The sequence below is a fragment of the Sus scrofa genome, chromosome 2, assembly GCF_000003025.6.
Source record: "Sus scrofa isolate TJ Tabasco breed Duroc chromosome 2, Sscrofa11.1, whole genome shotgun sequence".
In the NCBI taxonomy this organism is placed as follows: domain Eukaryota; kingdom Metazoa; phylum Chordata; class Mammalia; order Artiodactyla; family Suidae; genus Sus; species Sus scrofa.
In genome coordinates, this window is record NC_010444.4 from 61,023,493 (window position 1) to 61,037,135 (window position 13,643).

Genomic DNA, 13,643 nt, shown 5'->3' on the forward strand with positions numbered 1-13,643 from the left:
GGATGCAGGGTCACAGTGTGGTCAGGGGTGGGGATGGCCAGTCTACCCTCATTGTGTGCCATTCCCAGGGCCTGGCAGGGAGGAGGCTCCAGTGTCATTGTTGTTTACCAATAGCGTGAAGCTCAGGGCAAGCGTTGGGGGTGGGCTGAAGCCCCTACTGTTGTGGTTGGGTGTGGAGATCTCTGGCTCTGGTTCTAGTGCACCATGGGGGTGGGGAAGGCAGAGGTAGCTGAGAGACCATTCATAGATGCTGCTAGGCATGAAGCCACTGGCCCCGTGTGGCTTCAGGAACACTTTGTAACCTGTGCATTTCCCTGCTGGGAGAATATGTGGGCCAGGTGCCAATGTCACCAGCCTGGTGGCATCTGGGTGCCCTCCTTCATCCCACCTAGTAAAGCACCAGCTGGGCTGTGTGTGACGGACAGACCTTGCGCCAAACTAAGGTAAAAAACCATGCTCCATTACCTTTTAGAGGCGTGTTGACTGCTGGACTCCCATTACCTTCCTGGACCCTTAGTTTCCTTATCTGTTAAGTGGGGTTTCAAGAAAGGAAGGAAAGGACTTTGGACCCTGGAGGAACCCAACAAGTAGTGATCCTGTGAGAGGCATGCTGGGGTGAGCCTACCCTGGCTTACTGCCCTTGGTTCTCACCAGTGCTTGGACTCAGAAGTGCAGGCTTTCCCCTTTGCCATCAGGGCTGCACGGGTCCAGCTTAATTACTGAGAGATTGGGGATTTGGGGTGGAATGGGAGCCCTTGGTGCATGGAGAAAAGGGAGCAGTGAGCCAGGAGCCTTGTAGACTCTGAAGAAGTCTTGGTTCCTTGTTTCACATCAGGGCTGGAAATCCCCCACAGGGTAGTAATTACTCAGGGTCTGGGGTTCACCTACATATCCCCTGAATTACCATGAGGAGGAGGCTGGTCAGTGGTGGTTCTGCCCCACTGGGCTGGCCCCACCTCTACACATGAATCCAGGTTTAGACCAGTGATCCAGTTCACAGAGCAACTTTCAGACATGTGATGAAGGCCAGTTAATATATTTTTTTCCAACGGGATGTTGGTTTCAAAGAGGATTCCACATACTGTGCTATAGACAGGTTTTCTGAAGACAGTCCAGTCTCCTGGATTCTGGAGAAGATAGTGGTGTGCCTTCATGTCAGAGAGTGGCCTCAGGGAGCAGCCTGGGAAGAAAGGTCTTGAATGGTTGATTCCTGCAGCCCAGCTGCATGATCACAGATCACATATGTGCCAGTGTCAGGCAGGAGGTGGAATGCTGGGCTGACTAGAGGGGGCAGGCTGTGGAGCTCTGGCTGTCCATTCCCTGGATTACCAGGATTACCATTGGTTCTTTTTCTTTCTTTTCTTTTTTCTTTTTTTTTTTTTTTCATTTTTGGTTGCCCTGTGGCATATGGAGTTCCTGGGCCAGGGATCAGATCCAAGCCACTGTTGTGACCTAAGCTGCAGCTGTGGCAATGCCAGATCCCCAACCCACTGTACTGGGCTGGGGATTGAACCTGCAACCCAGCACTCCCAAGGTGCCGCCAATCCCTTGCGCCACAATGGCGACTCCACCATTGGTTCTTTACCATGTTTCTACCCCACCCTGGTTTGCACCCCTCTGTGAGGTGCCCCCAGACCTTGACTGCCCTCCACCTAGCTTCTAACCTCATGCACGTGGGAGCGCACACATGATGGCGTCTGCAGACAAGTGAGGGGTTTATGTCAGAAGCCTGGGACAACTCTTGCCAACTTCTTCCTCCTGGGCCCTTTTGAGAGCCCTATGGGAAGCTGTTTGGTGCATGTTAGGGTGGGTGCCCTCCCAGACCCTGTGCTGTTTTCCCTAGCTGGAGGCAGAGAGTAGGTCCAGCCTTGCCTGCATAAAGGAGCTTTGAAACCTATGCCTGGCCCCAGTTCCACTCTGAGTGAGGGCTATATAGCAGGGAGGTGAGGAGCTGTCTCAGAGGGCAGACCCAGATCCCTTCCCACCCCAAGAGTGTGGCTGTTTTTGCGCCGGACCTTTTGAGCAGCAGCTCAGCAGCCTGCAGGGGGCTTGATCCAGAGCTCTGAGGATTGCCCTGTAGTTTGACCCAAGGGTCGAGGTGAAGATGGTGTCACAGGCACCAGATGGTGCAGCACAAATCTGTGGTGAGGAATTGGAAAACAGGTGTTAGCTCACTTCACCTCCACATGGCTGCTGCCCTCTCATGCCAGATCCAGTGTTATCTTCTACCCAAATGTTAGGTAATGGGTGTGTTTTGTAACCTTTTAGATTTGTGGTAAATTTCAAAAAAAAATAAAATCAGAGAGAATCATATAACCATGCACCCTCCCCCCTTTCAGTTGGTCCCAACTTAGAGCCAATCAGCATTGTTTCATCTATCCCCTTCTTGCCACCCACCCCCAGTAAATTATTTTCTACCAGATTCCAGGGCATATCGGTAAATACTCTTAAAACTTGTCATTAAAAGATGAGGATGAGGGAGTTCCCATCGTGGCTCAGCATTAACAAACCCAACTAGGATCCATGAGGATGTGGGTTTGATCCCTGGCCTCACTCAGTGAGTTAAGGATCTGGCATTGCCATAGGCTGTGGTGTAGGTCACAGATGTGGCTCAGATCGCACATTGCTGTGGCTATGGTGTAGGCTGGCAGCTGTAGCTCCGCTTCAACCCCTAGCCTGGGAACCTCCATATGCTGGAGGTGCAGCCCTAAAAAGCAAAAATAAATAAATAAATAAAATGATGAGGATGAGCCTTTAACAGTTCTCCCAGCACAGTGGGCTATGGAATTTTGCACAGGTTCTCATTTTTCCTGTGACCCAACGTGTTGGGAGGACAGAGACATCTCCGGCTTTGGGCATGAGTAGGAGTGGTAGCACCCTGTGCTGTGCGGTTCTCTTACTAAGGCTGCCCGAGAGCTGCCTTTTTCCCTTGTTCCTGTCAGGTCCTGTCACTTGTGCATGTCAGTCCCCCCTTCCTTCCTCCCATTCTGGAGTAGTGACTTAGCAAGCGCCGAGGGGCTCTCCAGGAATGGGGGCCTTGCTACTTCCACACCTGCTCTTGGTGGGAACTGGGTCAGTGGTGAGGGGCATCTCTGAAGTGTGAGTGAGGATATGCTCAGACATGATCTTTCTTGTCCCCTCACTGAGGCTGGCTAGGAGGAGCCTGTGTAGTCCATGTGGAGACACCGGCTACTTTACCTTCTTTCTACCTGGGGTGGATGTTCACTTCCTTGCCTGACTGCAGATATATGTGAGTCTCCAGTGTGATAGTGAAGGAGTCACGTCCACCAGTTGTCTCCCAATGACTGTGTGTTCACCTGAGCCACACCTGGGGCTGCCCACTGACTCCCTGTCCTGCCTTCACTGCCTGGCCCACCCTGCCTGCTCCTTGCCCTTCCACAGTAACTCTCCCTGCTCCTGACACCTTCCTCTGCCACGCCCACCCTGCTCCTTCCCTGAGGCTGGTTAGGCATCCTTGTGCACAGGGCCAGACATCACCAACCTGGCAAGGTATTTATTTGCCATAAAGAGGCCAGTCAAATAATGAAAATAAGTGGGCTGGGACAGTGAGCAGTTTGCACGGGAAGTCAGCATTGGTAGAAAGGGGAGGTGATACTTGGCTCACTAATTGTTAATGAAATACAGATTAATCTGTACCTATTGAAGGAGCCCTAATGAGAAGATGAGGCTGCAGGTGTTCAGACGTCCCTCATGTATGATTTCTAGCCCTTGAGGGAGAGCCGTTTGGCAAGTGGTTTTGAGAGGTTAGGTTTTTTTTGTTTGTTTGTTTTGTTTTGTTGGTTGGTTTTAAACAGAGGATAAATCCCAAGGGAGGTATCAAAAGGCTGAAAGGGTCATGGACTTGCCAGGCTATTTCTGACCGCAAGAGGCTATGCATGACCCTTGGGCTCTCTGAACTGTAGAACTTCCCCAAAGTCTCTCTGGAGGGCAATACCTGGGAGTGGCTCAGAGACTTCCTCCTCATTTAGCAATGGCACAGTGTCTCTGCTGTGATCGTGTTTTTTCAGACAGATAATGCCAGGAAGGCCCTAGAAACCGGGCAGAGATGAATGGTCTGTTGGGATAGTGGGAGCAGTTCGGCTCCCACAGTAGCTGAAGTTTATGGAAAGCAGGTTGTGTAGCCAGTTTACCTCCCTCAGGTCTGTTCTTCCTCCTGGCGTCCTGGCTCATGCCGCTTTGCTGTCTTTGCTCTGGACCCCTCTCCCCTCTCTGGTACTTTGGTGCCATCTCACCATTTCCTGAGGTGTCAGGGCCTCTGCTGTCCACCCTTGGCGGCCCTGCTTAGATGCCACCTTTGCCATAGACCCCTCTGGCTTGACTTCTACCTGATATATACCTCCCTGCCCCAAGGGGCCCGTGCTGGGCTTTATAGGCCTGGAGCCTAGATGGAGCCTCCCCTTTGCCCCATCTGAGCCTTGGCATCTCTGCTACAGCAGGGGCCCTTTCACTGAGGGTGAAAGACAAGGGCTGCAGTCTGCTGGGGTGTCACTGCCTGCTAGGTATGAGGCCAGAGGCCCAACCTGGCATTGCATAGACCCTAGAACTCCTGCCTGTTGGATGTGGTGAGAGCAGGGCTTGGTGCCAGACCCCTGGAGTATTTCTCAGAGTCTGCTTCCTGGTCCCTAGGGCCCGATTGCCTCCAGAATGCCCAGGTGATGCTGCCTAGACAGTGCTCAATGTCTTTGCCATCATGGCCTAAGAGCAGAGGGATGAGCCCCAAGTGTGTGATCCTGAACTTGCACGCAGCAAGGGCCAAAAGAGAAAGGCAGAGGACATAGCATTTTCCACAGGGCCAAGAGGCTGAGAGCCTTCTCAAAGCTGAAGGCCTCTGCACCACCCCCCCTGTGGGAGCTGCTGGACCATGACAGTAGGGCCCAGTAGCCTTATCCCATCCCTGCTCCTGTGCAACTTCCAGGAGGGTCTCTGGCTGTGCGAGGTCTGCAACCCCAGCTTGCTGCAGTCCCTGGCTTCTCAGGTGTTCTGCCTCCCCCCTCCTATCTGGCAGCAGGACAATGTCTGCCTAAGGACAAGGACACTCTGTGCTGCCGGGCTCACTTTCGGTGACTGCTGGTTCAGGAGTGTGTGGAGACCCAGGGCTCTAAATATACCAGGGTGAGGTCACTGGGATGGAGACAGGCCATGTGGCAAACCTAGGACCCTGTTGGGGCCAGAATCCCAGGGCTGGGGACAGGGAGTGGGTGGCCTCGCAGTCCCTGAGGGGCCAGCCTCCTAACTGTCCAGTCTCTTCTGTGCTGAATCCCTGCCTGTCGCATGTTAGAGGTATGCAGAGGATGGATTGTGTTTTTCTGGCAGACCCCCTCCTTCAGTGCAGCTTGGAGTAGGTTTTTAGGGCCATCTGGATGTGTTCACAGACACAGCCCCAGACAAGAACACTATGAGTGGTGGCCTTAGTTGCCTAGGTGCAGATTAGCCCCCTGGCAGAAGCAGCTTTGCAAAAGCCCTGTTGGGCAGTGAGGGCCACTGTTGCTGCTCTATGGTCACTGTGCAGTTTATACTAAGAGGAGACAGAAGAGCTAGAGTGGGGGGTAGGGGTGATGTCTGCCTTTAGCTGGACATGGAGCAAGTGAGAAAAGCTGGTGTGTGGTACCTTACATGGCAGAAGAGACTTTGCAGATATAATCAATGGTGCAGGCCTGGATTATCTGGGAGGGCCCAGCTTAATTAAATCTTTAGAACAGAGACCCTTTCCTGCCTGTGTCAGGTGCAATAGGAGCACTCAACCCCATATCTGACTTTGAAGATGGAGGGTGAGGAGTAGTGAGCCAGAAAATGCAGTGCCTTCTGGCTTACAGATGATAGCCAGCAAGGAAATGGGGACCTCAGTCCTATGGCAGTAAGGAACCAAATTCTGCCAACTCTCTGAAGGAGTAGGAAATGGGCCCTTGAAAGTCTCCTGAAAGGAGGGCAGCTGCCAACACCTGGATCTCAGCCCGGGGAGACCCAAACTGGCCTCCTGACCTCCAGAACCTGAGATGATATACAACGTGTCATTTAAGCTACTCAGTTTATAATCATGTGTGGTCATTTTGGCAGCAATAGGAAACCGGTAACATCACAGTACTGGCAAGGATGTGAGAAACAGGCTTCCTCACCTTCCTCTACTGCCATGGGCGCAGTGGAAGCAGCCTCCCTGGGGGCTCATTATAACTATTCATGGCCTTTGTGCCAACAGCCCCTCTAGCTGTTCTGTGTTAGCCCAAAGTCATATCTAGCAAAGGTGGTGACTGCAGCTTTGTTTGTAACTGAGAGTGGAAATGCCTAAGTGTCCCCCCAATGTGGCGGCTCAAGTGGAGCCCTCCTCCTACTGGAATGCTGAGCAAAGGGAAGAGGTCTGTGATGTCGGAAGTTTTTTTTTTTTTCTTTTTTTTTTTTTTTGTCCTTTTGCCATTTCTTGGGCCGCTCCCGCGGCATATGGAGGTTCCCAGGCTAGGGGTCTAATCAGAGATGTAGCTGCCAGCCTACGCCAGAGCCACAGCAACGCGGGATCCGAGCCGCATCTGCAACCTACACCACAGCTCACGGCAATGCCGGATCGTTAACCCACTAAGCAAGGGCAGGGATGGAACCCGCAACCTCATGGTTCCTAGTCGGATTCGTTAACCACTGCGCCACGATGGGAACTCCGGAAGTTTTTGATGTAAGAAAAAGCAAGGCATAGAACCATGTTTTGTTTTTTAGTGTGTCATAAGTTTATACACAGGCTTGTATACAAGGAATATTTTTGGAAAAATACAAGGAAACACACTGTAGTGGCTGGGTGGGCAATATACCTTTCTTTGTGCCCTTTCACATGACTGCATAACTTGGTTCTTTGTGTGTGTGTGTGTTATGATGTGCTCACTGTGCCATCTGGGAGGGGAGGGGGGCTTCCTCAGGAGCCGTGGCTTCCCCCTTTCAGCTAGCCCATCAGAAACCTGCAGCTGCTGAGGGGTGTTGAGCTGCAGGAGTTCTTCACCAGTTCTGGATCCAAATCCTTCACCAGATGTGCTCTGTCAACATGTCCTCTCAGGCTGAGGCTTGCCTCTTCATTAACAGTGTCTTATTTTAATAAGCAGGAGTTCTTGATTTTAATGCTCAGTTTGACAGTATGTTTTCTTTGACATTAGTGCTTTAGGGCTCCTAAGAAATCTTTGTCTACCCCATGGTTGCAAAGATATTCTCCTGTTTCTTTGAGAAGACTTAAAAGAGTTTTTGCTTTCACCTTTAGGTCTGATTCATTTTGAGTTAATTTTTGAGTGTGCGGTGATGCTTGGTTTAAATGGAATCAACAATATGATATTTTCTGTGACTTTTCATCCCTCTTGGTTTAAGCTTTGTCTTTTTAATGCATGAAGCTTCAGTGTGCTCATTTCCAGTACTCTTGAATTTCTCGGTCTGTTCCTTCAACTCACAGAGGACACTGGTATCATTACAACATATAGCCATATGACCCACACCTTTCTGTGCCATCCCTATCCATAAATGTGATTTTGATAGTAGTACCTTCCCCTGAGGTTGCTGTGATAATTCTACACAGGTCTGTGTGGTAATTCTTCAAGGTCTATGGAAACAGACCTTGGTATATAGAACAGGGCCTGGCTTGTAGCAAGTATTATATGAGGGATAGAATTGCTTGGTCATGAGACAGGCACACATTTGACTTGACTAGACACAGACGATCACTCCCCAGAGTTGGCTGTGCCCCAGAACAACCTGGTATTGTCAGATCCCATTTCCACCAGTCGGGTGTGTGCAGTGTAGCCACTTGTGGGTTCACTTTGCATCTCCTGATGACTAAGAGAGTTGAGCACTGCTGCACAATCTCGTTTTATCGAGTTCCTATTTGTGTCTCCTGACCCAGGTTCTCTGTATGCTCCAGATAGGGATCCTTGGGGCCCTGTAGTGTCAGTCTTCTCCCACTTTGTGACTTTTGCAATCCTTATGGTATCTTTGGATGAATTCTATAAAGATCTTCTTAGTGTAATCAAACGGACTGGATTAGGAGTTCCCGTCGTGGCACAGTGGTTAACAAATCCGACTAAGAACCATGAGGTTGCGGGTTCGATCCCTGGTCTTGCTCAGTGGGTTAAGGATCCAGCTTTGCTATGAGCTGTAGTGTAGGTTGCAGACGCAGCTCGGATCCCGTGTTGCTGTGGCTCTGGTTAGACCCCTAGCCTGGGAACCTCCATATGCCACAGGAGAGGCCCAAGAAATGGCAAAAAGACCAAAAAAAAAAAAAACAAAAACAAAAAACTGATTGGATTATTACATATCAGTCTTTTAAACCTGGTGCATTTTATTTGATAAATCCTTCAGCCTCCCATCAAATGGCAGAGTCCAGTAGCGCATCTCCCATAGCAAGAGCAGATATTGTTTCATAATCACTGTTAATTTCAGTTGTGTGCCAGCTACTTGGGCAAGTGGGAGTGTACATGGACAGGCTCATGGTAAACTGCATACCATGCACTAGAGGAAGCGGACAGGAGTCATGTTGGCCCCTGAGAGCAGGTAGGAGGCTGCATGAGGTCGGGGCTTTGGTAATGTTGGCTCCATTGGCTTTTGGGAAGGCGGATTTCTGGAGCAGGCTGGGATGGGGAGAAAGAAGTGCCCAAGGTCTGATACACTGGCTCTTGTTTAGCAGATCCGGAACATGGTGGCGGTGCAGGAAGTCATCTCCAGCCTGGAGAAATACCCCATTACCAAAGAGGCACTGGAGGTGAGTGTTCCTGGGCTCGAGCACTAGGGAGGATGGTGTGGGCGGGACCCAAGCTGCCCCAACCCAGGTCTTTCCTGGTTTCTTGGAGATCACAGCCATTGCTCACTGGCCAAGTGAGGCCTTAAGAGGAGTGACGGGGCGTGCCCTCCTGGACTACGTTGTGCCAGTCCATAGCACGTGCTCCAAGAGTACTGTCTTACCATGGGCATTGCAGGAACTGGGTGGCTGCAGTTGTCTCTGCAGGAGGCCCTACACACTCTGGGGGAAGGGGGCGGCCATGCCTATGGAGATTCATGTGAGTGACGCTGGCTAAAGGTCTTCTGTTTGCTGTTGCCTTTGTCACAATGTGCTTTCACCCAGAAAGCTCCCCTGACAAAGTGTCCTTGCAGTGATCTTGATGGGCTACAGCCTCCAGGAGCTTCTGAGAATGCCACCTGTGGCCCTGGGACCGTAAAGTCTGAGGACTTGGATTTGAGAATTTAAATGCCACGAAGGCTCCAAATCCTCATAGGTTTTGTGTCTGGGAAGCCAGTGGTTTAGGGCCCAGTGTGAGGTCATTTCAAAGACATGGGGTGCTCCCCGTCATTTCTCACTCAGCTCCCTTTTTCATGAGGTTTCCCTGTCCTATAAGTGTGTCATCATCTCTCTCTGGCTGTAGGAAACTCGACTTGGGAAGCTCATCAACGATGTCCGCAAGAAGACGAAGAATGAGGAGCTTGCCAAGCGGGCCAAGAAGCTGCTGCGGAGCTGGCAGAAGCTCATCGAGCCCGTGCACCAGAATGAGGCCACACTGCGGGGGCTGGCAGGCGCCACTGGCTCAGCCAATGGGGGTGCCCATAACTGTCGGCCAGAGGCAGGGGCAGCTGGCCCACCCAAGAGCATCCACGACCTGAAGAACCGCAACGACATCCAGAGGCTGCCCGGGCAGCGGCTGGACAGGCTGGGTAGCCGCAAGCGCCGGGGAGACCAGCGTGACCTTGGCCACCCTGGGCCACCTCCCAAGGTCTCCAAAGCAAGCCACGACTCCCTGGTACCCAACTTGTCCCCCCTCCCCACTAACGGGATCAGTGGGAGCCCTGAGAGCTTCCCTGGCTCCTTGGACGGCAGTGGGCATGCGGGCCCTGAGGGCAGCCGCTTGGAGCACAGCGAGAATGACAAGCACAGCGGCAAGATCCCCATCAACGCCGTGAGGCCTCACACTAGCTCCCCGGGCCTAGGCAAGCCCCCCGGGCCCTGCTTGCAGACGAAGGCTGTGCTGCTGCAGCAGCTGGACAGGGTGGACGAGACTCCCGGCCCCCCCCACCCCAAGGCACCACCTCGATGCTCTTTCAGTCCCCGGAACTCACGGCACGAGGGCTCCTTTGCCCGGCAACGGAGCCCGTACACATACAAGGGCTCGGTGCCCAGTCCCTCACAGAGGCCCCAGTCGCTTGATGCCACACAGGTGCCATCACCGCTTCCGTTGGCCCAGCCATCCACACCCCCTGTGCGGCGACTGGAGCTGCTGCCCAGTGCAGAGAGCCCGGTGCGCTGGCTAGAACAGCCTGAGGGCCACCAGCGGCTCTCAGGGCCAGGCTGCAAGGCAGGGCTGCCCCCAGCCGAGCCTCTCCTGCCCCGGGCAGGCTTCTCCCCAGACTCCTCCAAGGCAGACAGCGATGCTGCCTCCTCCGGTGGCTCGGACAGCAAAAAGAAGAAGAGGTACCGGCCTCGTGACTACACGGTTAATTTGGACGGGCAAGTGGCCGAGGCGGGCGTCAAACCTGTCCGGTTAAAAGAGCGGAAGCTCACCTTTGACCCCATGACAAGACAGATCAAACCTCTGACCCAGAAAGAGCCAGTGCGGGCCGACAGCCCTGTGCACACAGAGCAGCCCAGGACAGAGCTGGACAAACCCGAGGCCAAGGCCAACCTCCAGAGCCCTTTTGAACAGACGAACTGGAAGGAGCTGTCGCGCAACGAGATCATCCAATCGTACCTGAGCCGGCAGAGCAGCCTGCTCTCATCATCGGGTGCGCAGACCCCAGGGGCTCACCACTTCATGTCCGAGTACCTGAAGCAGGAGGAGAGCACTCGGCGTGGGGCCCGGAAGCCACACGTGCTGGTGCCTCACGGCCCACCCACGGACCTCCCTGGGCTGAGCCGAGAGGTCACACAGGACGATCTGGACAGAATCCAGGCCCACCAGTGGCCAGGGGTGAATGGGTGTCAGGACACACAGGGTAACTGGTATGACTGGACGCAGTGCATATCGCTCGACCCGCACGGCGACGACGGGCGGTTGAACATTCTGCCTTATGTCTGCTTGGACTGACCGTCCCGCGGGCTCTAAGTGCATTCCCACCTTGCAGTTAGCCGTGGAGGGTGGGGCGCCAGGACCCTGCCACCTCCAGTGGTTGGGAATCCAGGGAGTCCGGCCTGGGGCGGGAGGGAGGGGGCGAGAGTCTCTAGGTCTCTCCGTGCTCTTCCCTCAAAATTCTCCTTCTTTTGTGAAATGCTGCTACCAGTTTACTAACAAAATTGCAAAGGAAGGACCGTGTGGAAGGAAGGCCAGCAAAGTGAGTTCAGAACTCTATAGCAAACCAGCTATAAAAAGCGTTAGTTCCCCACCTCAGAAGAGGTGTGGACGCTGCCCAGCCCCCATGAGCTGGGACCTCAGTTGCAGGCAGGCAGAGAAAACCTGTGGAAGAGGTTACCTTTAACACAGCAACAGAAGCACGCATCTCATCTCTTTGCATTTTCTGTTTTTTAATGTGGCCCTGAGTGAGGCAGTGGGCAACACTGCAGCCTCTGTTTGCACCCCACCTGGCCAGCTTTTCCATCGTGGTGCCAGAAGCTTCTCAGCTATAGCAAGCTGCTGGCATCAGTCAGGCCAACTGGCCAGCAGTTTGACCCACACTCCATGGGCATCCACACATTTGTATCTCGTTTCAGTTAAAACCCAGTTTTTAAAGAAATGCTGCAAAATTTAAGTTTTCTAGAGTTTATTTTATCCCCCTTTTCCATCTCACCACCAGATGAGTAACTTTACTTTGTTCCTCCCTCTTCGTTTTCCCCTTCCTGCACAAATCTAGAAAAGTTCACCTTCCTAGAGTCCCTTCCTCCCCAAAAAAAACAAACAAAAAAAAAAAACAAAAAAAAAAACCCACAAAAGTAACCGCGGGTGCTACTGGTGTGTAAGCTGTACTGTTGGGTGAGAGGAGACCTGTCTGTACGCTGGAAACACTCATAACCATTCCTTTAGATTCGTTTGCCTTATGGTTATTTGTCATAAACGCGATTTGCAAAAACAAGGAGCCTTAGTGAATGTACAGTACCTAGACTTCTGTGTTCTCAGGATGCAGAAGGGAGCAACTTTGCTATTTGGTCCAGTAAGTGGACACCTTGTGATATAAATGTGGAAATAAAAGAAAAAAAAAAAAACATTTGCACAAACCAGTCTGAGAATTGTTTTTAATTTGGTCCTTTATAGCCATTATAGTCCTTTCTGGATTAGCCAAGTAGACATGGACCCTGAGTAGCCAGACTGTGGGGAGGAGGGCAGGGCAAAGTTGCCAAGTCAGCCTGTTAGCTTTCCACCTGGAGACTGACCCCTACCTTGCCTTTCATGCTTTCAGGGCCACGATGCTTCTCCCACATCAGGTCACCTCTTAGCTTTGGGTGACAAACTGAAGGGCCACATCTGTCTCCATCTATACCTCACCTTTCTCAGACAGAGAAGCCCCCCCCCCAGCAGGCTCTGCAATTCAAGTTTCAGTGACCTTGTCCTATCCCCTAAAATATTTGTAGTTCTTATACCACATGGTTCAAAACTCTTGTCTGGCTCCAGGCTCCAGGCTGGGCCCTGGCTCCAGGCTGCTAGCTTCCCATGCAGGCCTAGGGCTATCTTAGTATCTGGATGGGGTTGACTTAAACAAAAAAAATTTTTTTTCCCTCCCTTAACTATAAAGTGATAGCCTTTTAGTTCTTCCCCCTTGTCCCTGAAACCATAAGCTAAGACTTCTGTTTTCTTGTTTTTCCACTCTGGAATAGGTCATCTTGTTTCAAGGTGAGGAGCAACTTAATTTCACAGATGAGAAAGCAACTACCCCTTTAGAGGGGTAGCCCCACAGAGCAAACCAAGAGGTCTAGGGACATTCAGTCAACCCTGAAGCATAGTTTCAAAGCCAGTGGAGATTTCTGACATAGCTTTGAAAAAGACTCCTAAAAAGTGGGTGAAGTGGCTTTAAGGGCAGTCCGAAGTTGAACCCTGCCCCTGCCATCTACCAGCTGTATGATATGCAAGTGCTACTCCAGAGCTGTGAGGACTAAAAAAATGGTCAAAATTTAGGACCAAAGGGGGAAAAAAAAGCATATCAGCAGTACCATTTGTGCTGCGGAGTAACTACTTTCCTAATTCCACTGTACCTGTTTTCTCACCTGCAATGTGGCCAGCTGATCACAGGTCCCAAGGATATTAGTCTGTGACAAAGTATCATAGACACAGCTGGAACATATTAGGATTTCAGGTTGGTGTCCTAGGATCATCTCTTTATCTCATACCTACGCTTTGGGGGAGGTGACTGTTCCCCCACCCATGCAGGGACCACATCTCCAGCTCTTGAGTACCTAGTAAGCCCTGGGGTACAGATACTGCTTGCCTTTGAGAACACACGGCTAAGACTTCCCACCAATATTTTGGAGACCAAGTTGGGTTGCCGCTTTGTTCTTTGCTAAGAACACAATGGAAGGGAATTTTTAACACTCCATCCACCCCCACCCCGCAAAGTTGTAAGTACAAAGTCCTTTAGTAACAGAAGATCAACTTGCTGAAAACACCGTCTTGTTTTCCTTGGGGCTGCTCTATCCCCGCCAGTTCTTGGTGCATCAAGCAGTCCGGGCCGGCACCACGCCCCTCCCTCCAGCAAAC

General features: G+C 51.8%; 1 protein-coding gene across 3 annotated transcripts in view; it reads left to right on the forward strand.

Moving 5' to 3' along the window:
- MED26 (mediator complex subunit 26) overlaps positions 1–12,169 on the forward strand; it is a 51,429-nt gene extending 39,260 nt beyond the window's left edge. For 2 of the 3 annotated variants that reach the window (XM_003480761.4, XM_021083584.1), the window contains exons 2-3: positions 8,663–8,737; positions 9,396–12,169. In XM_003480761.4, coding sequence (XP_003480809.1) covers positions 8,663–8,737; positions 9,396–11,048 — 1,728 coding nt within the window. In that variant the 3' untranslated portion in view covers positions 11,049–12,169. Of the gene's footprint in view, positions 1–8,659; positions 8,738–9,395 lie in introns of all 3 variants that reach the window. The other variant, XM_005661191.3, reaches the window with a different exon arrangement.